Here is a 24,606-nt window from a genome sequence, read left to right as displayed (position 1 = left end):
AAAGAAGAAGAAGAAGAAGAAAGAAGAAAGAAGAAAAAGAAGAAGAAAAGAAAGAGAATGAGATGAAGAGAGGAGGAGGAGGAGAAGAGAGAAGTGAATAATAATAAAGAAGAAGAAGAAGAAGAAGAAGAAGAAGAAAAGAAGAAGAAGAAGAAGAAGAAGAAGAAGAGAAGAAAGAAGAAGAAGAAGAAGAAGAGAGAAGAAGAAGAAGAGAAGAAGAAGAAGAAGAAGAAAGAAGAAGAAGAAGAAGAAGAAGAGAAGAAGAAGAAGAAGAAGAAAGAAGAAGAAGAAGAAGAAGAAAGAAGAAGAAGAAGAAGAAGAAGAGAAGAAGAAAGAAGGAAGAAAGAAGAAGAGAAGAAGAAGAGAAGAAGAAAAAGGGAAGAAGAAGAAGAAGAAGAGAAGAAAGAAGAGAAAGAAGAAGAGAAGAAGAAGAAGAAGAAGAAGGAAGAAGAAAAGAAAGAAGAAGAAGAAGGAAAGAAGAAGAAGAAGAAGAAGAAGAAGAGAAGAGAGAAGAAGAAGAAGAGAAGAAGAGAGAGAAAGAAGAAGAAGAAGAAGAAGAAGAAAAGAAGAAGAAGAAGAAGAGAAGAAGAAGAAGAGAGAAGAAGAGAGAAGAAGAAGAAGAAGAAAGAAGAAGAAGAAGAGAAGAAGAAAGAAAAAGAGAAGAAGAAGAAGAAGAAGAAGAAGAAGAAGAAGAAGAAGAAGAAGAAGAAGAAGAAGAAGAAGAAGAAGAAGAAGAAGAAGAAGAAGAAGAAGAAGAAGACATGACAGTTTAGTCTATCGTGTCTCAAGAAACCGATTTATTTCTCTTCAATTCAAAAGTTATCTCGAGTCAAATGTCTTGGCAATAATTTAAATCTGTCTGCCTCTAAATTATTTTGACCAATAATAAATCTTAAATATAACAACTTAGAAAAATAACAAAATACAACCCCCCCCCCCCAAAAAAAAAATAAAAAAAAAATAAAACAAAACAAAAAAAAAAAAAACAAACAAACAAACAAACAAACCCCAAAAACATAAACAACAAAAATTAATTTTTAAAAACCCACACTTTTCGGTTGATAACAAGAGAAAAACCCCCAACCAAATCAGCACAATAAACACAAACAGAATAACAAAAAGAAAACAATAAAAAACAAACAAACACACACACGCGCGCGCACACAAAACACCACACAATAAACAAACCCCAGAACACATGACATCAGTCTTGTTGGCTAGAACGATCTTAAAATCTCAGCATCCAAATCATCTGACATAATACCCGATGAGACGATGGGTTACATACGACGCTTACTTATTTGCAGGTCTGATAACCCAAATTGTTATGGGGCTCGTTGTTGTAATGGGAATATTCTCAAATCAACGCAAAATATTTTCCATAACAAAAATATTAAATGAAGTTCATAATTGCGGTCAGTTATCAAACCTGCAAATATGTGCCCTTTATTTACATACGAGTAATATGATTTAATGAAAAGCGATTGAAAGAAAATAAATTTTGAAAAAAAAATGTTCCTGTTGTACTTACAAATTGTAGGCTTTAACAGAAGTTTTCAAAAAATAATGATTATTCTGACAGATTTTGATGTTTTTTATAATCTAAATAAAGGTGTTTCTCAAATGAATATTATGTTGTAAACAAATGCAAGTATTTTACAGGTTGAAAAATCCCGGAAGTGTAAAACTTTTCAACGGAAGGCTTCTCAAAACACTCTTCAACAAGTGAGTTTGGGATCTCAGTTATTGCAAGTGACGAATTAGGGAGCAGGCACTGGTGTAAGATAGACATCTGAAAAAAAGTGTGTATGAAACAGTGTCAGACAAAACAAGAGAGAAAATTACATGGGATGTTTTTTTTTGGGTTTTTTTTTTTCATTTTTCTCTCTTATTTGTTTGCCTTTATTTTATACATACTTTTTTGTGCGGCCTTGTGGTCTATTAGTGGTATGACACTCGCTTTCGGACCCGAATATCTTGGGTCCGAGCCTCGCTCAGCGCATAGTTGAGCCTTTGGAAAAGGCTCTTTACTCACTTTCTCTCACCGTACTCAGATGTAAAATGAGTACCTGGCCGTTAACAGCGTTGTCTCTGTCCAAAAAAAAAAATTGTAACAGGCCTCATGTCTTGTTCTACATGTTACGTTTTGCTGTTGGTCAGGGACCCCTTGTAATGCGCTTTTAGCACGTTTTGTGGATATTGCGCTATATAAAAGCTCAAGTTTAAAAAGCTCTAGTTTTTTGTTGTTGTATTTTCCTCTCTGATTCGTCTAACACTGTTTCATGCATACTTTTTCAGATCTTTGTCGTACATACTTGATTTGCCTTCAGGTTGATTTCAATTGGTTTCTAATTTCTATCATACTTCGACCATCACTGGTCATTCGAAAACCTATTTTATCAGAGAGTGCAAGTTGTTGTGGCTCATTGTTGTATTAGAAATAAATACTCTCAAACCAGTATATACTTATATACTAGTCTGACAACCCGAATTGTTATGGTTTCATTGTTGCGATTACAAATAGAAATACTCTCAAACCAGTATATTATACTTATTCATTATTCTTACAACCCGAATTGTTATGGTTTCATTGTTGTAATTACAAATAGAAATACTCTCAAACCAGTATATTATTATCTCATCTCATGTAGTTCCATATCTGAAGCAGACGTCGGAGGTCATCTTCCGCCAAGCTGATCTATCTCTTGCCAATTCTATTAAAGCAGCGCCACCTTTCTCAGCTTCATCTGTCCAAGTTCTTATCCCTTTCAAATACGTTATTCTTTGTCTTCCTCTTATTCTTTTTCCATTCATCTTTCCAGTCAAGGCGAGTATTTCCAAACCAGGGTGGCGGATAATGTGTCCTAAAAATTCCATTTGGCGTTTGATGATTTTTGTTATCAGTGATCTTTTTCTGTTTGCCATTTCTAAAATTTCTTCATTTCTTTTCTTTTCCATCCATGACACCCTCATCATTCTTCTGTAAAACCACATTTCCACTGCCTCCAGTCTTTTAACCATGGTCTTGTTTATGGTCCAGCTCTCACAACCATATAGCAGCACAGACAGTACATAGCAATCCAGGACTTTGATTTTTGTTTTCATGCTAATATTCCTGTTTTTCATAATTGTATGCAGCTGGTTGAATGCATTCTTCGCCATACCTATTCTTTTCTTTATTTCACAATCTGATTTTCCATTGGATGTTACATTGAAGCCTAAATATTTGAAACATTCAACTTGTTGTATTGTTTGTCCTCTGCTTGTTATTACACAGGCTGGTGGGTTATTATTTTTAGATACCGTCATACATTCTGTTTTAGATATATTCAGTTCCAGTCCCATATTTTCACTACTCCTGACTACAACATCCAGTAATTCTTGTAGTTCATGTTCAGATTCTGCCAGTAGAACCGTATCATCTGCATACCTCAGATTTGTTACATTCTTTCCTCCAATACACACCCCCTTCTTATGTTCGATATCTCTTAATATCATTTCACTATAGAGGTTGAATAACTCTGGAGACAAAACACACCCCTGCCTAACTCCTCTTCTAATAGGTGTAAAACTGCTTAGCTCGTTGTCAACACGCATTGCTGCTTCTTGTTCCCAGTACAAATTCCGTAATATTCTTAAATCTTTACCATCAATGTCCAAGGATGATAGAATTTTGAATAGTTTTTCGTGTTGTACTTTATCAAAGGCTTTTGAATAGTCGATGAAACACATATACAGATCTTTATTTACTTCAATACATCTTTCCATCAGCATTGATAATGTGAATATTCCATTTCTGGTACCCTTGTCCTCAACAAAACCAAATTGCATCTCCCCAATTTCAGGTCGTATTTTATTTCTATTATTATACTTATTCATTATTCTTACAACCCAAATTGTTATGGTTTCATTATTGTATTTATATATTATAGAAATACCCTCAAACCAGTATATACTCGTCTGACAACACAAATTGTTATGGTTTCATTGTTGTAATTACATATAGAAATACTCTCAAACCAAGATATACTTATTAATAAGTCTGACAACCCGAATTGGTATGGTTTCATTGTTGTAATTATATAATATAGAAACACTCTCAAACCAGTATATTATACTTATTTACTAGTCTAACAACCCAATATGCTGTGATTTAATTGTTGTAATAGAAATACTCTCAAACCACCATGATTCACGTCCAACCATATAAATTATATAATTGTTATGGTTTCGTGGTTGTAAAAGAAATACTCTTTAACCAACACAACAAACCTATTCAAACATATATGACAATCTAGATAGTTTTTGTCAACGCGTACTTATTCACAGGTCAGATAACCCAAATTGTTATTGGCACATTGTTGTTACTCTCGAACCACTTCACAAGCAAAGGAACCAAGATCGATCCCGGGTGCAGTCGATAATTTTTTCTGACCCCCCCCCCTCCCTGTCCAACCAGCAGTCATTGGGTAGTTGGGTCTCTTAGATCTGGCGGAAAGTACTTTGCAGTAGACCAGCGTCCTATCTAAAGGGTAGCAAGCAATTGGATTCAATAGTCTGATGTCACGTCGCCTAGAAACGACGAGCAGCGTGGTTCTAAACAAAGAAAATTTGTACTTTTTATTCTTCATGGTGGCTAGAACTATTCATATGTCATGTGATCAGAATGTGTAAAAGTCAAAATATGATCATATTTATAATGTTATTTTCCTCTGGATACGATTTTATGCTCGTGGGAGAAATATTTCATAAGGGCGTCCACCGTTTTTCCGATAGTTTAGAGCCAGTTACTAAGTTACGAAGCGTGATTACGAAGGAAGTGACGTCTTGACTGTTGAAGCCAATTGCTATTGTCCGTTTCACGCTGTAGAAACCGGGATAAACTCCGGATCATCACTATCATCATCACCATCATCATCATCATCATCATCATCATCATCATCATCATCATCATCATCATCACCACCACCATCATCATCATCATCATCATCATCATCATCATCATCATCATCATCATCATCATCATCATCATCATCATCATCATCATCATTTGAATTTGAATCTACTCTACGCCCATATAAATCACCCTCATTCCTCAAACTGGACTAACTCAAATTTCGCTCTTGCAAGGTGAATGAAAAACAAACCAAACCGAATGTTAAACGTACAAAATAAATAAACAAACAGACATACATGTCGCTCTCTTTCATTCACCTTCTTTATTAATTTCATTCTGTCTTTCTGTTTCACAAACCCACCTATCTATCTATCCATAAATATATCAATTATCCGATTTATTTGTCTATCTATATCACTTATTCTAAAAAACCCGATGCTCTTTCATCAGTTACACACACACACACACACACACACACACACACACACACACACTGCATTTAGACCCACGTAGAGAAAGAAAGAAAAAAAAGAAAGAGAGAGAGAGAGAGAGAGAGAGAGAGAGAGAGAGAGAGAGAGAGAGAGAGGGAGAGAGAGGGAGAGAGAGACAGAGAGAGACAGAGAGAGCGGGAGAGAGAGAGAGAGGGAGAGAGGGAGAGAGAGAGAGACGGGGGGGGGGGGGAGATAGATAGATAGATAGATAGATAGATAGTTAGATAGATGATATGATATATATATATATATATATATATATATATATATATATATATATAGAGAGAGAGAGAGAGAGAGAGAGAGAGAGAGAGGGAGAGAGAGAGAGAGAGTGAGAGAGAGTGATACAATGCCTGAATGATGAGAAGCTATAGATGGGTATAGATTTAGAGGAAGAGAAACGGAGATATGGACAATTTGTTATATATATATATATATATATATATATATATATATATATATATATATATATATATATATATATATATATAAAACCAGTATATACTTATATATAGTGCAGATAAAAAGATGGACAAGTAAACAGATGGATATACAAGTCATGAGAAAGAAAGATATGGAACAGATAGATAGATTAGACAGATAGAAAGAAAGAAAGATGGATAGCAGGGCGGACACACATTGTATGTTAGCTTTGATAGATAGGTATATAAATAAATAGGTACAGATAAAAGACATTATATATATATATATATATATATATATATATATATATATATATATATATATATATATATATATCGTTGGTAAGAAGAGGGTCAAGTGCAATGCGCTATATCAATGCCATCATTTACTCCCATCTATTCCAGAACTAAAGTCGCATCCTTGCCCGTACGACTGCTGTTTGGAGATCATGCTTGGCCGTGAGTTGATCAACATTCTGTGACTCAAAGTCTATCATTAACAGTGGCGGGCGGATTATTTAACCCTCTCCTTACCAACTATAGGAAAATCGTTATATTCGTTACGATACAACCAATATTTTTCTCATTCAAATTTCTTTTGCATATCATATTGTGTGTTGTAGAGCATGTTTTTGCTAAAGAAATTAGACATGTATCGCAAGAATTTTACTGCTATTTTGTTTGAGAGATAAAAATCTATTTTTGTGTTAGTTGGGTGTGAAGCTGTGAGGAAAATGATGAAAATGGCTGGTAAGGAGAGAGGTAAAAAAAAGGGTGTACTGGGATGCATTTTCTAAAATTAGATTAGCAACAAGTATTATTATCTCGCCACATTAACACAAGTCAGCGTTAGAGAGCCCCCTTCCGATCCTTTACCTCGTAAAAATACCCAAAAGGGAACAGAAAGGCCGAAAAAATAGATTCAATGAAAAATTGTTTTATGAAGGTTCGCCACTGGTTAAAATTCCCAGTGGCGTGTTGTCTCATTGGCAATCAGGTGTACTGCCCTCACTAACTGAATGTACCAATTGTGGTGTTTTCTGTATATTGTGAAGTGTCTTTATATTGAGTGTCTGTAGCGTGTATTGGAATAGGCTTCAGGTTAATAAAAAACCCCATATAAAGACGTAAAGGAAGGATGGCATCAGTCACAACGACAGAAAGGGAAAACTTAAAAGGACATCAACTATCTTACTCGCATGCTCTTTATATATTTCATCATTCATTATCCTTGTTCCTCTTTTCCTCCCCATTTCTTGTCGTCGTGACAGATCAATGGTGACTTCCTTACCTGCTCGTCTGCTGTTGGGGGATTTGATCGATATGCCGTGAGTTTCAATACGCATGGTTGTGGTTGCTGGATGTGGTTGCTTGTTGTGGTTGCTAGCTGTGGTTGTTGGTTATAGTTGTTGGTTGTGGTAATGGCTTTAGTTGTATCGGTGGTGGCAGTTGTGGCTGTGAAAGTTGCTGTTCTACTGTTGTAATTAATATTTTAAATGATGTTTGGTTTCTATTCATGTTTTATTTGACGATTCTTGCGATGGCAATCATTACTGTTCTATTTCTATCTTGTTTCCTCCCCCTTTTCATTCTCTTCTTGTTTCTCATGTATTCTTTGTTCTTGCTCTTGTTTTTCTACTTTTGTAGTTCTTCTGCTTACCCATTTAACCTTCTTCCCCCTTTCCTTTTCGTCTTCCTCCTCCTCCTTCTCCATCTCCTTCTCCATCTCCTCTCTTGCTTCTTCTTCTTCTTTTTCTTCTTCTTCTTCTTCTTCTTCTTCTTCTTCTTCTTCTTCTTCTTCTTCTTCTTCTTCTTCTTCTTCTTCTTCTTCTTCTTCTTCTTCTTCTTCTCTCTCTTCTTCTTCTTCTCTTCTTCTTCTTCTTCTTCTTCTTCTTCTTCTTCTTCTTCTTTCTTCTTCTTCTTCTTCTCTTCTTCTTCTTCTTCTTCTTCTTCTTCTTCTTCTTCTTCTTCTTCTTCTTCTTCTTCTTCTTCTTCTTCTTCTTCTTCTTCTTCTTCTCTTCTTCTTCTTCTTCTTCTTCTTCTTCTTCTTCTTCTTCTTCTTCTTCTTCTTCTTCTTCTCTTCTTCTACTTCTTCTCTTCTTCTTCTTCTTCTTCTTCTTCTTCTTCTTCTTCTTCTTCTTCTTCTTCTTCTTCTTCTTCTTCTTCTTCTTCTTCTCTTCTTCTTCTTCTTATTCTACTTCTTCTTCTTCTTCTCTCTCTCTGCTATCTCTCTTCTATCTTCCTCCCTCCTCCTCCTACTCCTCCTATTCTTTTATATCGGTTTATAGTGTTTTTGTTGTGCTTAAAAAAAATAATTGTACTTTTACTGATTAATCAAGACCTCATATCTTGCTCAAAACTATAAAAGACCAACAAGATGCCAGTGACCAAAAAAAAAAAAAAGAAAAATACTTTGGCAAATATGTGCTTGGTCTTATTAGATCATTTAACTGGATCATGTTCTTATATCAAGTAAATAAATTTGAATAATCATACATTTTTTCCCAGAGTACGGCAGAATACCCAGAGTGTGAAACTTCTAATGTTCTCTGGTGATTCTAAAGTGTTCAATGAGTTGCTTGAGAGCGACGTGCACGTAATATTTGAAGGTCTGACATCCGAACCCATTATGGGCCTAGTTTAACATTGTTGTAATGGATAATACTTTGCGTTATTTTTTGAGATTTTTCCATTACAAGAATGGGCCCTTAAGGAATTGGGTTATCAGACCTGCAAATAAGTGCACGTCGCTTGAGAGCATAAAAACTTATTTTCTGTCTGGATATGACCCACCAGCGTTTGGTCCTGGCCTCTTCAAGTTTTGTTTAAGATCTTTCTTCTTTCTTCTAGGTTCCATGCCTGGTCCAGGCTTCGGATACTGCATGAATTATCTCTCTCCATTCCTCCCTGTCTCTTGCCTTTTCAAACAGCTCCTGGATTGTTAGGCTGGTGAAGCCCTTCAGTTGGTCTATGAGTGTTTTTCTTTGTCTCCCCGGGCGCGTTTACCAGGTATTTTTCCACAACTTGCCAGGTATTCATTCTTATCTTTCCTTACTATGTGTCCGCAAAAGGATAGTTGTCGATCCACTATTAAGGGCATTAGTTTCCTTTGTTGGTATGTTTGTTTTAGCACTTCTTCGTTCGTTTTGTGTGCAGTATACGATATTCTCTGCATCCTTCTCAAGCACCACATTTCAAAAGCTTCAATGTTCTTTTGTGTTTCTGCATTTGTAGTCCAGCTTTCGCATCCGTATAACAAGATTGGCCACACGTAGCACTTCAAGACTCGGAATCTAATCCCGAACGACATCTGTTTGTTTTTCAAAATGTTTCCCAGGTCCATGAAGGCCTGTTTGGCTTGAGTTATTCTTGCTCGTATGTCTCGGTTACATCTTCCATCTGTTGTCACTATTGAACCTAGGTATTTAAAACTTTCTACGTTGGTAAGTTGCTCGCCGTGAATCGTTATATTGCAGGTGTTGTTGTTTTCGGGGTTTTTCTGTATTACCATGCATTCCGTTTTGGTGATATTCACTTCCATTCCCTTGGCTTCACTATCTACTACCACTTTGTCAACAATCTTTTGAAGTTGGATTTCTGATGTTGCAATGAGTACCGTATCGTCTGCGTATCTTATATTATTTATGTTGTGACCTCCCACTTTTATTCCCTCCATATTATTTATGCCCCTCATGATTGTTTCTTGGTATAGATTAAACAGATCTGGTGAGGCAACACACCCTTGACGGACTCCTTTCTTAATAGGAATGGAATTTCCTGTAGAGTTTCCGATTTTGATAGATGCCTGCTGGGTGTAGTATAATGTTTGCATGAGTCTGAGGTCTTTCTCATCAGCGCCAATGGAGTGCAGTTGTTTTAGTATTTCTTCGTGGCGTACTCTATCAAAAGCTTTTTTGTAGTCGACAAAACAGAGGTATAGTGGGGTCTGAACCTGTATAGCTCTTTCACTTAAAACACGGAGGAGGTATATTGCGTTCCTTGTCCCTCTGTCAGGTTGGAATCCATATTGTTCTTCTGCGATTTCGGGGTTAATCTTATTCCTTAGCCTGTTGATAATTATACGCAACAGTATTTTGTTGATGTGGCTTATTAAACTTATAGTTCTAAAATTTTCGCATCTGACTGCACCTGCTTTCTTTGGTATTGCTATGAAAATAGAGTTACAGAGATCTTCTGGAATTTTCCCAGTATTGTATATATTGTTGAATAATATGTGAAGTTCATCAATTGCTAGATCTCCTAGGCTTTTTAATACCTCTACAGATATTTCATCAGGGCCTGTTGCTTTACCATCCCTCATTCGTTCCATGGCATGTTCAATTTCACTTTTGGTGATGTTTGGTCCGCTTAATGGTTCTTTGAATTTCAGTGGTGGTTCATTTCTATTTGGATCATTGTACAGTTCGCCTATGTATTCTACCCATCGGTTTTCTATATGTTGTTCTTCAAATAGCAGTTCCCCTTGTTTGTTTTGGATACAACTTCCTGCTGCTTTGCTTTTCCTTTTCCCTGATAGTTCTTTTATTCTTTGGTGAGCTTGTTGGGGGTTGGGTTTGTATTCTCTTTCGATTTCGCAGCATTTCCAGTCTAGATAGTTCTCGTGTGCCTCGATGCATTTGGATTTAATGTGGTTGTTCAATGTTTGGTATTCTGCAGACCCTCTGTTGCATTTTCGTCTTTCTTCAAATAGGTTTAGAATTTCATTTGTCATCCATTCCTTTTTGCTGTTTATTTGAGCTATTGGTAAATGCTTTTCTGCAGTTGCTTTGACACACTTTTGGAATATATCAAATTGTTTTTCACATTTTTCATTATCAGGTTCACTTTGGCTTTGTATCATGAGTGCATTTTCAAATTCTTCTCTCATTTTTGTTTGTATGCCATTGTCTTTGCATAACCTGTAATCCCTCTTTATTCTACCAGCTGTTCTCTGAATAGCTTTAAACTTTATCCTTATTGTACAAACAACTGGGACATGGTCACTGTCTACATCGGCGCCTGGGTAGGTTTTGCAATTTAATATGCCATTTCTGAATCTTGATGATACTGCTATAAAGTCTATCTGGTTCCTTGCTCTGTCCCCTGGTGATTGCCATGTCCAGGTTCTTCTTGGGTGTTGTTGAAACCAGGTGTTTGAAATCATTAATTTATTTGTTCTACACCAATCTGCCCAGATGTTTCCTCGTTCATTTCTGTCTCCGAGTCCATGTGGTCCGATTATGTCACCATCTCTGCCTCTGCCAATCTTAGCATTTAGGTCCCCCATTACCATAAGGACTTCTTGTGATTTACACATTCGTTTTGCTTTGTCTAGTGAATGGTAAAACTCTGTCATATCTGCATCTGTCGCCTCTTCTGTTGGTGCATAAACTTGAATAATATTGGTGTCAACTACAGGTCCTCTTAGCTTAACCAGCAAAACTCTGTCTGAGATTGCTACGTGCCCTTTGTAAAATTTGGTTGATTTTTGGTCTAAGATCATCCCTACTCCTTTTTGGAAAGAGGTTCCACCACTCCATATGATCTTATATGTCATGTTGTTTTCTTGTTTTGACATGGTTCCCTGCTCTTTCCATCTCATCTCTGCCAGGCCAAGAATATTTATTTGGAGCCGTTTCATTTCTTTCAGAATGTTGTTTAGTTTTCCTTTTTGGGCACAGGTCCTGACATTCCATGTCCCAATTTTGGTTTTGTCACATTTGTTAAATTTATTTCGCCTAGTAACTGGCTGACGGTTCGGTGTGACCTGACGAACATCACGCTCCCAACCGAGCGAGGCAGCAGTCTTCCGTGAAAACATGCTCCCCTTTACGCTGTCACCGTTTAACTTTTTGGACTTATTCATGCAGTTAACTCGGCAAAGTTACAAGAATGGTTTGCCATTGCCTATTCTTGTCGCCCTCTGCAGTTGGCCAGCTTGACCTGTTACCGTTCGACACCACGAGGAGGTTGCAGTAGGGCTTGATGATGATCTATCTTTGCAGACTTGGCATCATCCATTTGTCGAACTGTTTAAGATCACATTGGCCTTAAACTCAATTAACTCTTGATTCGTGCGTCTATGTGGTCTAGTTGAATGACACTAGCTTTCAGAACGGAAGGTTCTGAGTTCGAGCCTCGCTCGGCACATAGTCCAGTCATTTCAAGCTAGTGAAATCGGACTATACTCAAGCTCCATGGACCTTAAGGCTAAGGTCACACTGACTGGCATATCAGCAGCGAAGCAGAGCGGAACGAAGCGGAGCGAGAGATTTGACCATTTGTCTTCGCTCGCATCGCTCGATGAACACATTGTCTCCAGTCGACACAATTAACTCTGAAATAAATGATTACACCTTTAAACATGGATCGTTTTGAATCGCTCCCTTTCCATCGCTCTTAGTGAAGCCACATAAGTAACTCGCTTCGCTTCGCCCCGCCCGCTTCGCTCACAGTGTTGCCTTAGCCTCCGGCTCCGAAGAGCTACTATATCGCAAAATATTGTCTGTCAGATCAAACAGACTAGCTATCGGATCAAAATATAAATAATGCGTTTTGTCAGGGCACTATGATGTTCTCTTTATTTCGTGAGAGAAAATCATCGTCCTCACCCTCATCATTATCATTACCGCCAACACCAGCAAACCACATTATAATCAGTATCGTTATCGTCGTCGTCGTCATCATCATCATCATCATCATCATCATCATCATCATCTTCATCCTCCTCCTCCTCCTCCTCCTCCTCCTCCTCCTCCCCCTCCTCCTCCTCCTCATCCTCATCATCATCATCATTATCATCATCCTCACCATCATCATCATCCTCATCCTCAACATCATCATCATCATCATCATCATCATCATCATCATCATCATCATCATCATCATCACCATCACCACCACCATCAATATCATAACTTACATAAATCTACAGAACGCCTGTCCGATTCACTCAATTATTACTTAATACCTCCGCGATGGGAGTTAACAGAACAGTGCAAAACAAATTTTAAAAACAACACCTCCCCCTCCCAAACAAAAAACAAAATAAAAACAAAAAATAAAACAAAACAGAACAACGAATCCAAAAAAAAAAAGAACTTATCAAGCTATGGAGAAAAAAACAATAACCCAACAACACAAAATCAACAAAACAAATTATATAAAGTTGTATTCACGGATACCCATTGGAGGTTCGAACCTTAACTCCTCTTTAGACTAACATATTTCGGTTTCATCCAATCACAACAGGAGAGAACAAAGCTGACATTGGAGGAATGACCGTTCTTAAAATCATATTTGATTACTGTTCAATATTAATCGGAGATGTATTAGATCTTTTTGCTTCGATTTTAGTTTTGAGGAAAAATTTAGTTTCCAGCATTCGTTAACTTATCGCCTGTCCAACGTAATGGGGGATGATCTATATTACTTTTCCATGTGCTCGAGGTCATTGGTCACATTGAAAAATGTGCTCAAAATGACCTATAGATATTATGCGCTTGGCTAAGAAGCTCATAACATTGTCATCCGGAAGTATAAGGGACCAACACACAAAACTGTGTGTATCCATGAACGATTATAGACAGGTTAATACAGTTCAGTGAGCATTTCTCATAAACGCGGATGGCAAATAACAATAACAAAGACCTGCGTGACGTCATCTTCGATCTATCTATAGTGAGAAGTTTTGAAATATCGAGAATCACGATTGGTCATTGTGTTCAGCTTGACACATGGGTATGTTTACAATTTTCATAAAACAATGCAAAGTGTTTACATTTGTTAAGAAACATCGGACAGCAACAAATCATGTGATTGATGACTCGGTTGGACGAAAACCTGAATCTAGATCGCTCCCATTACATCAAAAGACAAGTCTAAGACCTCAAAAGAAAACAAATCGTGACTTGCATTCAATCGTTCAACCAATAAGATCACTTGTTTCCTTGAGCACTATTCACTACAACTCACTAGGCGGTGGACAAATCTTCAAATGACGTCCTAGGGTCAGGCTATGAATAACGAAGGCTACGGGCTGTTCCAATGTGAACTCTATTCTTGATGTCATGTCAGTGTGTTATGAGTCAAGTTGATTTGTTTTTAATTAACAAATCTTGATTTGTTTCAACAACTCCTGCTACACTGTCCATATCAACAATCCAATACTATTCACAGAGACGAAGAAGTCCCAAGTTTGGAAAAAGAAATAAACAAAAAATTAATTTAAAAAAAAGATCAAAATACCAATACGGAAGTTTCAGGCTCAAAATCCTTCTTCAGCAAACAACAAAAAACATGTGCCAAATAATTATCTGCCATCTGTTTGGTTTTTAAGAAATGTATTTATTGTTTTTTTTTGTTTGTTTGTTGATGAATTTTGAGCCCGAAACGTTCCGTGTTTGGTATTTTGTTCTTTTTTTTTTCAAGCTGTTATATTCAATTTGTTTATTACTTTTTACAGTCTACAGCTTCAAGCAGATTAGTATCAATTTTACAAGTCCCGAGTTTGAGATTTTTAGCCATGATGATGGTCATTTTAATCGATCCTTATTATTTGAAGGACGGTTTTTCTGGCCAAAATTTTAAATCTACAACAGTATATTAAATCCATATATAATTACCGCTTCCTAAATTAATGTCCATGCTGCATACGCCAAGTCTGTAACATTTAATATTCATTGTGGTTTCTGCTACATTTATTTCTCCCCATTTCCTAGGCGAGACGGTATGCTGTACTCAAACAAACGCCTCTCCGATGATGAATTTGGTCTCATGGACCGTTCCTTGGGTGGATTGAGAGGTTACGGAGGCAACAACGGAGGCTATGGAATGTACGGCGCCTCCAGGTACCCCAGCTCATATCACAGATTTGCTTCAAGAAGAGATGATGACTAAGGTGGGTGGTGTAATAAGCAGTGGCGTGGCATGCTTACAGTATAAGGTGGTGCCAGAATCAGAAGAAAATGACTTAAAATATATTATACTTGTAAATACAAAAGAAAGAAAAAAAATAAAAGAAGAAGACTTAATCAAATAAGTAAAATGCGATAGATACCATTTCTCAGTTTTATTTTTTTTTTTTTGAAAATTGCTGTAATCCATTTTTAAAAGATGGAGCGGTGCCTAGCACCAAATCAACCAATATAGCCACGCCCCCGCAATATGATTTTTACACTTTTTCCTTTGGAACTTCGCTTATAGCAGTGTGCGAAAACTTTTTTTGTTGAGCCCAAAATGTCAAACGTTAAGGGCAAAAATTTGTTCATCATATCTCTAATTGTAACTATGATGATGATAATAATGATGATGATGATGATGATGATGATGATGATGATGATGATGATGATGATGATGTTGATGATGGTGATGATGATGATAAAGATGCTGCTGCTGATGAAGATAATGATGCTTATACATTTAATAATGATGGTGATTTAAAGAAATACTTTTTTTTCCCTTTTCAGGAGAGAACAGACGTTACCAAATACTAAAACTCACAAAGTTTAGATACATTCTTATTGTGTCCTCACAAACGTGCCCTTCTTCTTCTTCTAGGTTCCATGCCTGGTCCAGGCTTCGGATACTGCATGAATTATCTCTCTCCATTCCTCCCTGTCTCTTGCTTTTTCAAACAGCTCTTGGATTGTTAGGTTGGTGAAGCCCTTCAGTTGGTCTATGAGTGTTTTTCTTTGTCTCCCCGGGCGCGTTTACCAGGTATTTTTCCACAACTTGCCAGGTATTCATTCTTATCTTTCCTTACTATGTGTCCGAAAAAGGATCGTTGTCGATCCACTATTAAGGGCATTAGTTTCCTTTGTTGGTATGTTTGTTTTAGCACTTCTTCGTTCGTTTTATGTGCGGTATACGATATTCTCTGCATCCTTCTCAAGCACCACATTTCAAAAGCTTCAATGTTCTTTTGTGTTTCTGCATTTGTAGTCCAGCTTTCGCATCCGTATAACAAGATTGGCCACACGTAGCACTTCAAGACTCGGAATCTAATCCCGAACGACATCTGTTTGTTTTTCAAAATGTTTCCCAGGTCCATGAAGGCCTGTTTGGCTTGAGTTATTCTTGCTCGTATGTCTCGGTTACATCTTCCATCTGTTGTCACTATTGAACCTAGGTATTTAAAACTTTCTACGTTGGTAAGTTGCTCGCCGTGAATCGTTATATTGCAGGTGTTGTTGTTTTCGGGGGTTTTCTGTATTACCATGCATTCCGTTTTGGTGATATTCACTTCCATTCCCTTGGCTTCACTATCTACTACCACTTTGTCAACAATCTTTTGAAGTTGGATTTCTGATGTTGCAATGAGTACCGTATCGTCTGCGTATCTTATATTATTTATGTTGTGACCTCCTACTTTTATTCCCTCCATATTATTTATGCCCCTCATGATTGTTTCTTGGTATAGATTAAACTGATCTGGTGAGGCAACACACACTTGACGGACTCCTTTCTTAATAGGAATGGAATTTCCTGTAGAGTTTCCGATTTTGATAGATGCCTGCTGGGTGTAGTATAATGTTTGCATGAGTCTGAGGTCTTTCTCATCAGCGCCAATGGAGTGCAGTTGTTTTAGTATTTCTTCGTGGCGTACTCTATCAAAAGCTTTTTTGTAGTCGACAAAACAGAGGTATAGTGGGGTCTGAACCTGTATAGCTCTTTCACTTAAAACACGGAGGAGGTATATTGCGTTCCTTGTCCCTCTGTCAGGTTGGAATCCATATTGTTCTTCTGCGATTTCGGGGTTAATCTTATTCCTTAGCCTGTTGATAATTATACGCAACAGTATTTTGTTGATGTGACTTATTAAACTTATAGTTCTAAAATTTTCGCATCTGACTGCACCTGCTTTCTTTGGTATTGCTATGAAAATAGAGTTACAGAGATCTTCTGGAATTTTCCCAGTATTGTATATATTGTTGAATAATATGTGAAGTTCATCAATTGCTAGATCTCCTAGGCTTTTTAATACCTCTACAGATATTTCATCAGGGCCTGTTGCTTTACCATCCTTCATTCGTTCCATGGCATGTTCAATTTCACTTTTGGTGATGTTTGGTCCGCTTAATGGTTCTTTGAATTTCAGTGGTGGTTCATTTCTATTTGGATCATTGTACAGTTCGCCTATGTATTCTACCCATCGGCTTTCTATATGTTGTTCTTCAAATAGCAGTTCCCCTTGTTTGTTTTGGATACAACTTCCTGCTGCTTTGCTTTTCCTTTTCCCTGATAGTTCTTTTATTCTTTGGTGAGCTTGTTGGGGGTTGGGTTTGTATTCTCTTTCGATTTCGCAGCATTTCCAGTCTAGATAGTTCTCGTGTGCCTCGATGCATTTGGATTTAATGTGGTTGTTCAATGTTTGGTATTCTGCAGACCCTCTGTTGCATTTTCGTCTTTCTTCAAATAGGTTTAGAATTTCATTTGTCATCCATTCCTTTTTGCTGTTTGTTTGAGCTATTGGTAAATGCTTTTCTGTAGTTGCTTTGACACACTTTTGGAATATATCAAATTGTTTTTCACATTTTTCGTTATCAGGTTCACTTTGGCTTTGTATCATGAGTGCATTTTCAAATTCTTCTCTCATTTTTGTTTGTATGCCATTGTCTTTGCATAACCTGTAATCCCTCTTTATTCTACCAGCTGTTCTCTGAATAGCTTTAAACTTTATCCTTACTGTACAAACAACTGGGACATGGTCACTGTCTACATCGGCGCCTGGGTAGGTTTTGCAATTTAATATGCCATTTCTGAATCTTGATGATACTGCTATAAAGTCTATCTGGTTCCTTGCTCTGTCCCCTGGTGATTGCCATGTCCAGGTTCTTCTTGGGTGTTGTTGAAACCAGGTGTTTGAAATCATTAATTTATTTGTTCTACACCAATCTGCCCAGATGTTTCCTCGTTCATTTCTGTCTCCGAGTCCATGTGGTCCGATTATGTCACCATCTCTGCCTCTGCCAATCTTAGCATTTAGGTCCCCCATTACCATAAGGACTTCTTGTGATTTACACATTCGTTTTGCTTTGTCAAGTGAATGGTAAAACTCTGTCATATCTGCATCTGTCGCCTCTTCTGTTGGTGCATAAACTTGAATAATATTGGTGTCAACTACAGGTCCTCTTAGCTTAACCAGCAAAACTCTGTCTGAGATTGCTACGTGCCCTTTGTAAAATTTGGTTGATTTTTGGTCTAAGATCATCCCTACTCCTTTTTGGAAAGAGGTTCCATGTCGTGTTGTTTTCTTGTTTTATTTTATTTTCTACCTCTTTTTTCGTTTACTGGCAAATAAAAGTCAAATCCTTATACTAATTAATTGTGTAGTTTTGTTTTTACATCGATTCATGCTATGAGTTTTTGTAAAATCCTAACAACATCTGCCCGCTAGATGAAACCTGATACCAACTCAAAAAAAAACTTAGTGTAACCTTAAACGTTTATAGTCTGATTTACTTGACTTTAAGCCTCTTGATTCCTTGTGGAACATAGGAAATCCTTTTGGAACATAGGGATTCCTTGTGGTACATAGGGATTCCTTGTGGAACATAGGGATTATTTGTGGAACATAGGGATTCCTTGTAGAATATGGGGATTCCTTGTGGTACATAGGGATTCCTTGTGGCACATAGGGATTCCTTGTGGAATATGGGGATTCATTGTGGAATGCACGGATTCCTTGTGGAATATAGGGATACCTTGTGGAATATGGGGATTCCTTGTGGAACATAGGGATTCCTTGTGGAACATAGGGATTCCTTGTGGTACATAGGGATTCCTTGTGGTACATAGGGATTCCTTGTGGAAGATAGGGGTTCTTTGTGGAATATAGGGATTCCTTGTGGAACATAGGGATTCATTGTGGAATGTACGGATTCCTTGTGGAACATAGGGATTCCTTGTGGAACACATGGATTTTTTGTGGAACATAAGGATTCTTTGTGGAACATAGGGATTCTTTGTGGAGCATAAGGATTCCTTGTGGAACATAGGGGTTCCTTGTGGAGCATAGGGATTCCTTGTGGAATGTGGAGATTCGTTGTCGAAACTTGCGCTTGCAGTTTCTGTAATTTTGTCTTTTTTTTATTGTATCGAGTTATTGGCCCAAATCAAACCCCCAATCAGGAAGACCAAGTTTATTTTGTACGGCAATGTGGTCTAGTCGTATAATATTCGCTTTCGGATCAGACGGTCTTGAGTTCGAGCCTCGCTCGGGGCACGGTTGAGTCCTTGGAAAAGGCTCTTTACCCACATTGTCTCACCGTACTTAGGTGTAAAATGAGTACCTGGCCGTTAACGGTGATGTCTCCGTCGGAAGATAAATGTAATATCACCAAACAAGCGCCATGTCTCGTTCTCCATGTTACATGTTTCTGTTGGTCAGGGAGCCCTTTGTATAGCGCTTTGAGCACATTAAGTGGATATTGCGCGATATTTTTTTCAAAGCTTTCTCTCTTAGATTAGTTGCTTTCCAGGGCTAATCAGTCCAGTCTATGTTCGAAGTGTTATGCCACTCGCTTTCCGATCGGAAGGTCCTGGGTTCGAGCCTCGCTCGTGCATAATTGAGTCCTTGGAAAAGGCTCTTTGCTCACAGTGACTGACTCTTTGTAAAGTTCTTTGGATATTGCATTATATAAATAAAAGCTCTAATTTTTTTCCTTCTTCTAGGCAGGTTGCGATTCCTGCCCAAACGGTTCGCTTTACTCCAGGCGTCCTTCCTTGTACAGGTATCCAAAGGACAGTGGTGCTGTAACCCCTGCAAGGGTGACAGAAACGTACACGGCCTTGCAAAGGGCCTCCCATCTTTTGGTCCAGGGCTTTTGGTTGACAGATACCCCATTACAGGACATTCCCCTTTCCGCCAATCGATAGGGCGAGTTCTTTTTTTTCCTTTTGGGGGGAGGGGGGGGTGGGGGGAGGGTCCCAACAGCTCATTTCGTAGAGCACTCGCTTCACATGCAAAGGAACCAAGATCAATCCCGGGTGCAGTCGAGATGTTATGCTGACCCCACCCCATGTCCACTCAGCAGTGATTGAGTAGCTGGGTCTCTTAGATCTGGCGGAAAGTACTTTGCGATAGACTTGCGTCCTATCCAAAGGGTAGCATTCAATTGCTATTGTCCGTTTCACGCTTTACGTTTCAGGAACTGAGTTAAACTCCGGCTCCGTGGTCCTTATGGTTCAGAAGGACTACTTTTTTTTTTGGGGGGGGGGGAGGTGTGAAGGGGGAGGGGGAGTTTAAAAACATATTTTTTCAGAGTTCGTCTGTTTATCTATGGTTGTCGTTGTTGTGATTGTGTTTCTCTGGTGAATATTTTTGTGATGGAAATAGTCGTAACGTTGTGATGGTATCTAAATAAGACATGGACTCAATTTGTTGTTGGTTTTGTAAATGTTGAAGTGGTTGTCGCTGAGGTTATTGTTATTGTTGCCTTTCTTTGTGTTATAGATGAGAACACGACAAAGACAACAACAATCATTGTGATGGTGATGATGAACACGCTGCTGCTGCTATATTGATGATGATGATGATGATGATGAGGATGATGATGATGATGATGATGATGATGATGATGACGACGATGATGATGATGATGATGAAAATGATCATGTTAACTGTTAGGGTATTAGTGTTATGATTATATTTAGATATTTCTACTTATATATATCAGCTAACGCTAAAAATCTTTGTCACCATCGACATCGACATCGGCAATACACACTACAAACTGAAACCACTTGACATTTTGAATCATTCACTTCCGGGCCCTTGTAAAACAAGAACGACAACTCCATTGTACTCGGAAAGCACGACACTCTGAAACTCATCAACATTTCTTTCGCTTGCCAGATCTATTTGCGATGTCAAGTTTTTATTATCTCTTCTTCTTCTTCTTCTTCTTCTTCTTCTTCTTCTTCTTCTTCTTCTTCTTCTTCTTCTCCTCCTCCTTCTTCTTCTTCTTCTTCTTCTTCTTCTTCTTCTTCTCTTCTTCTTTCTTCTTCTTCTTCTTTCCTTCTTCTTCTTCTTCTTCTTCTTCTTTCTTCTCTCTTCTTCTTCTTCTTCTCTTCTTTTCTCTTTTCTTCTTCTTCTTCTTCTTCTTCTTCTTCTCTCTCTTCTCTTCTTCTTCTTCTTCTTCTTCTTCTTTCTCTTCTTCTTCTCTTCTTCTTCTTCTTCTTCTTCTTCTTCTTCTCTCTTCTTCTTCTTCTTCTTCTTCTTCTCTCTTCTTTTTCTTCTTCCTTCTCTTCTCTCTTCTTCTTCTTCTTTCTTCTTCTTCTTCTCTTTCCTTCTTCTTCTTCCTTCTTCTCTTTCTTCTTTCTTCTTCTTCTTCTTCTTTCTTCTTCTTCTTCTCTTCTTCTTTCTTTCTTCTTTTTCTTCTTCTTCTCTTCTTCTTTCTTTCTTCTTCTCTTCTTCTTCTTCTTCTTCTTCTTCTTCTTCTTTCTTCTTCTCTTCTTCTTCTTCTCTTCTCTCTTCTTCTTCTTCTTCTTTCTTCTTCTCTTCTCTTCTCTTCTTTCTTCTTCTTCTTCTTCTTCTTCTTTCTTCTTCTTCTTCTTCTTCTTCTTCTTCTTCTTTCTTCTTCTTCTTCTTCTTCTTCTTCTTCTTCTTCTTCTTCTTTCCTTTCTTTCTTCTTCTCTTCTTCTTCTTCTTCTTTCTTCTCTTCTTCTTCTTCTCTTCTTCTTCTTCTTTCTTCTTTTCCTTTCTTCTTCTCTTCTTCTTCTTCTTCTTCTTCTTCTTCTTTCTTCTTCCTTCTTCTTCCTTCTTCTTCTTTCTTCTTCTTCTTCTTCTTCTTCTTCTTTCTTCTTTCTTCTTCTTCTTCTTCTTCTTCTTCTTCTTCTTCTTCTTTCTTCTCTTCTTCTCTTCTTCTTCTTCTTCTTCTTCTTCTTCTTCTCTTCTTCTTCTTCTTCTTTTCTTCTTCTCTTCTTCTTCTTCTTCTTCTTCTCTTCTTCTTCTTCTTCTCTTCTTCTTCTTCTTCTTCTTCTTCTTCTCTCTTCTTCTTCTTCTCTTCTTCTTCTTCTTCTTCTTCTTCTTCTTCTTCTTCTTCTTCTTCTTCTTCTCTTCTCTTCTCTCTTCTTCTTCTTCTCTTCTTCTTCTTCTTCTTCTTCTTCTTCCTTCTTCTTCTTCTTCTTCTTCTTCTCTCTTCTTCTTCTCTTCTCTTCTTCTTCTCTTCTTCTTCTTCTCTTCTTCTCTTCTTCTTCTTCTTCTTCTTCTCTCTTTTTCTTCTTCTTTCTTCTTCTCTTCTTCTCTTCTTCTTCTCTTCTTCTTCTTCTCTCTCTCTCTCTTCTTTTTTTTTTTTTTATTCTTTATCTTATTCATCAATAGAATAAAACGTACGGTAGTAATTGCTTGTTACCCTCTGCAGCTGTAAATTTAATACTTACAAAAAAAAAAAATACATCAAACCCCACCCTCAAAACATTCAAACAACAACAAAAAAGCCAGCATAAACAAAAACAACAACCACAACAACAACAACAACAACAATAACAACAACAGCAATAACAACAACAACAACAAAACTGAAACAAAACAAAACAAAAGTTGAACGAAAAAATCCCTCACCCCATAGTGTTTTACATAGACAGATACATTGAGCTTTCACCACAAGGACAAAGAGACACAGATGGAGATGGCTAGGACATATTGTCGCTGTGGTCTTTTGGTATGACACTCGCTTTCGGACCGGAAGGTCCTGGGTTCGAGCCTCTCTCGGCACATAGTTGAGACCTTGGAAAAGACTCTTTACTTACATTCTCTCACCGTACTCAGGTGTAAAATGAGTACCTGACCGTCAACAGCGTTGTCTCTGTCGGTGAAAATTGTAATATCTCCTAACAGGCGTTATGTCTCGTTCTAATTGTTACGTGTTGCTGTTGGTCGGGGACCCTTTGTAAAGCGCTTTGAGCACATTAACTGGACATTGCTCTATATAAAAGCTCTAGTTCTTTGGGGTTTTTTATATATTGCCAAAATGGAGGTAACTCTTTCCTAAGAACTGCGCTCCGTTGTCCCTCGAGGGGGCGGGGACATCAACTTCTCGAAACTGGGAGAGAAGTTACCAGGCTTTCCCACCAGCAAGAGAAGGCACTGGGTGGTAGCAAATCGGCTTCGGTCGAGACCCTGCCTGAAGGCAAATTCGCTTCACCAGCGTGGACTTTCCACCTGTTCCAACATGTACCCGATGTGGTAACGAGCCCAAAACCGCAGAGCATCTCGTTTAACGGTGTGTTGTGACGCGACGAAGCTTTCGGTGGGTTTGCGACGGTGCACGAGTGCGGTACGGAATTTGCTGATTGGGTCTATTGTCATAAATTAGTGGTTTCAGCACTATTAGAAGCTGCTGCTGATTGGGTCGATCATCATAACATAGTGGTGTGAGCATCATTAGAAGCTGTTACTGATTGGGTCGATCATCATAACATAGTGGTGTGAGCATCATTAGAAGCTGTTACTGATTGGGTCGATCATCATAACATAGTGGTGTGAGCATCATTAGAAGCTGTTACTGATTGGGTCGATCATCATAACATAGTGGTGTGAGCATCATTAGAAGCTGTTACTGATTGGGTCGATCATCATAACATAGTGGTGTGAGCATCATTAGAAGCTGTTACTGATTGGGTCGATCATCATAACATAGTGGTGTGAGCATCATTAGAAGCTGCTGCTGATTGGGCCGATCATCATAACATAGTGGTGTGAGCATCATTAGAAGCTGTTACTGATTGGGTCGATCATCATAACATAGTGGTGTGAGCATCATTAGAAGCTGTTACTGATTGGGTCGATCATCATAACATAGTGGTGTGAGCATCATTAGAAGCTGTTACTGATTGGGTCGATCATCATAACATAGTGGTGTGAGCATCATTAGAAGCTGTTACTGATTGGGTCGATCATCATAACATAGTGGTGTGAGCATCATTAGAAGCTGTTACTGATTGGGTCGATCATCATAACATAGTGGTGTGAGCATCATTAGAAGCTGCTGCTGATTGGGTCGATCATCATAACATAGTGGTGTGACCACCATTAGAAGCTGTTACTGATTGGGTCGATCATCATAACATAGTGGTGTGAGCATCATTAGAAGCTGTTACTGATTGGGTCGATCATCATAACATAGTGGTGTGAGCATCATTAGAAGCTGTTACTGATTGGGTCGATCATCATAACATAGTGGTGTGAGTATCATTAGAAGCTGTTACTGATTGGGTCGATCATCATAACATAGTGGCGCGAGCACCATTAGAAGCTGTTACTGATTGGGTCGATCATCATAACATAGTAGTGTGAGCACCATTAGAAGCTGTTATTGATTGGGTCGATCATCATAACATAGTGGTGTGAGCATCATTAGAAGCTGCTGCTGATTGGGTCGATCATCATAACATAGTGGCGTGAGCACCATTAGAAGCTGCTGCTGATTGGGTCGATCATCATAACATAGTGGTGTGACCACCATTAGAAGCTGCTGCTGATTGGGCCGATCATCATAACATAGTGGTGTGAGCATCATTAGAAGCTGTTACTGATTGGGTCGATCATCATAACATAGTGGTGTGAGCATCATTAGAAGCTGTTACTGATTGGGTCGATCATCATAACATAGTGGTGTGAGCATCATTAGAAGCTGTTACTGATTGGGTCGATCATCATAACATAGTGGCGTGAGCATCATTAGAAGCTGCTGCTGATTGGGCCGATCATCATAACATAGTGGTGTGACCACCATTAGAAGCTGTTACTGATTGGGTCGATCATCATAACATAGTGGTGTGAGCATCATTAGAA

The 24,606-nt window shown here is 38.1% G+C and overlaps 1 protein-coding gene across 1 annotated transcript in view; it reads left to right on the top strand.

Annotated features, from left to right (window-relative positions):
• Positions 1-16,662, top strand: part of LOC144956372 (uncharacterized) — a 32,361-nt gene extending 15,699 nt beyond the window's left edge. Inside the window, exons 6-9 of the mRNA XM_078886870.1 lie at positions 1,663-1,725; positions 7,082-7,138; positions 14,531-14,709; positions 15,278-16,662. Of these exons, the coding sequence (XP_078742996.1) occupies positions 1,663-1,725; positions 7,082-7,138; positions 14,531-14,708 (298 nt within the window). The 3' untranslated portion in view covers position 14,709; positions 15,278-16,662. The remainder of the gene's footprint in view (positions 1-1,662; positions 1,726-7,081; positions 7,139-14,530; positions 14,710-15,277) is intronic.
• Positions 16,663-24,606: the final 7,944 nt, after the last annotated feature.

The sequence above is a fragment of the Berghia stephanieae genome, chromosome 11 (genome assembly GCF_034508935.2).
Source record: "Berghia stephanieae isolate SIO BIC M18660-M18661 chromosome 11, UCSD_Bste_1.3, whole genome shotgun sequence".
Lineage (NCBI taxonomy): Eukaryota > Metazoa > Mollusca > Gastropoda > Nudibranchia > Aeolidiidae > Berghia > Berghia stephanieae.
The sequence above is the reverse complement of the archived record's forward strand: the minus strand, read 5'-3'. Positions and strand labels throughout refer to the sequence as shown.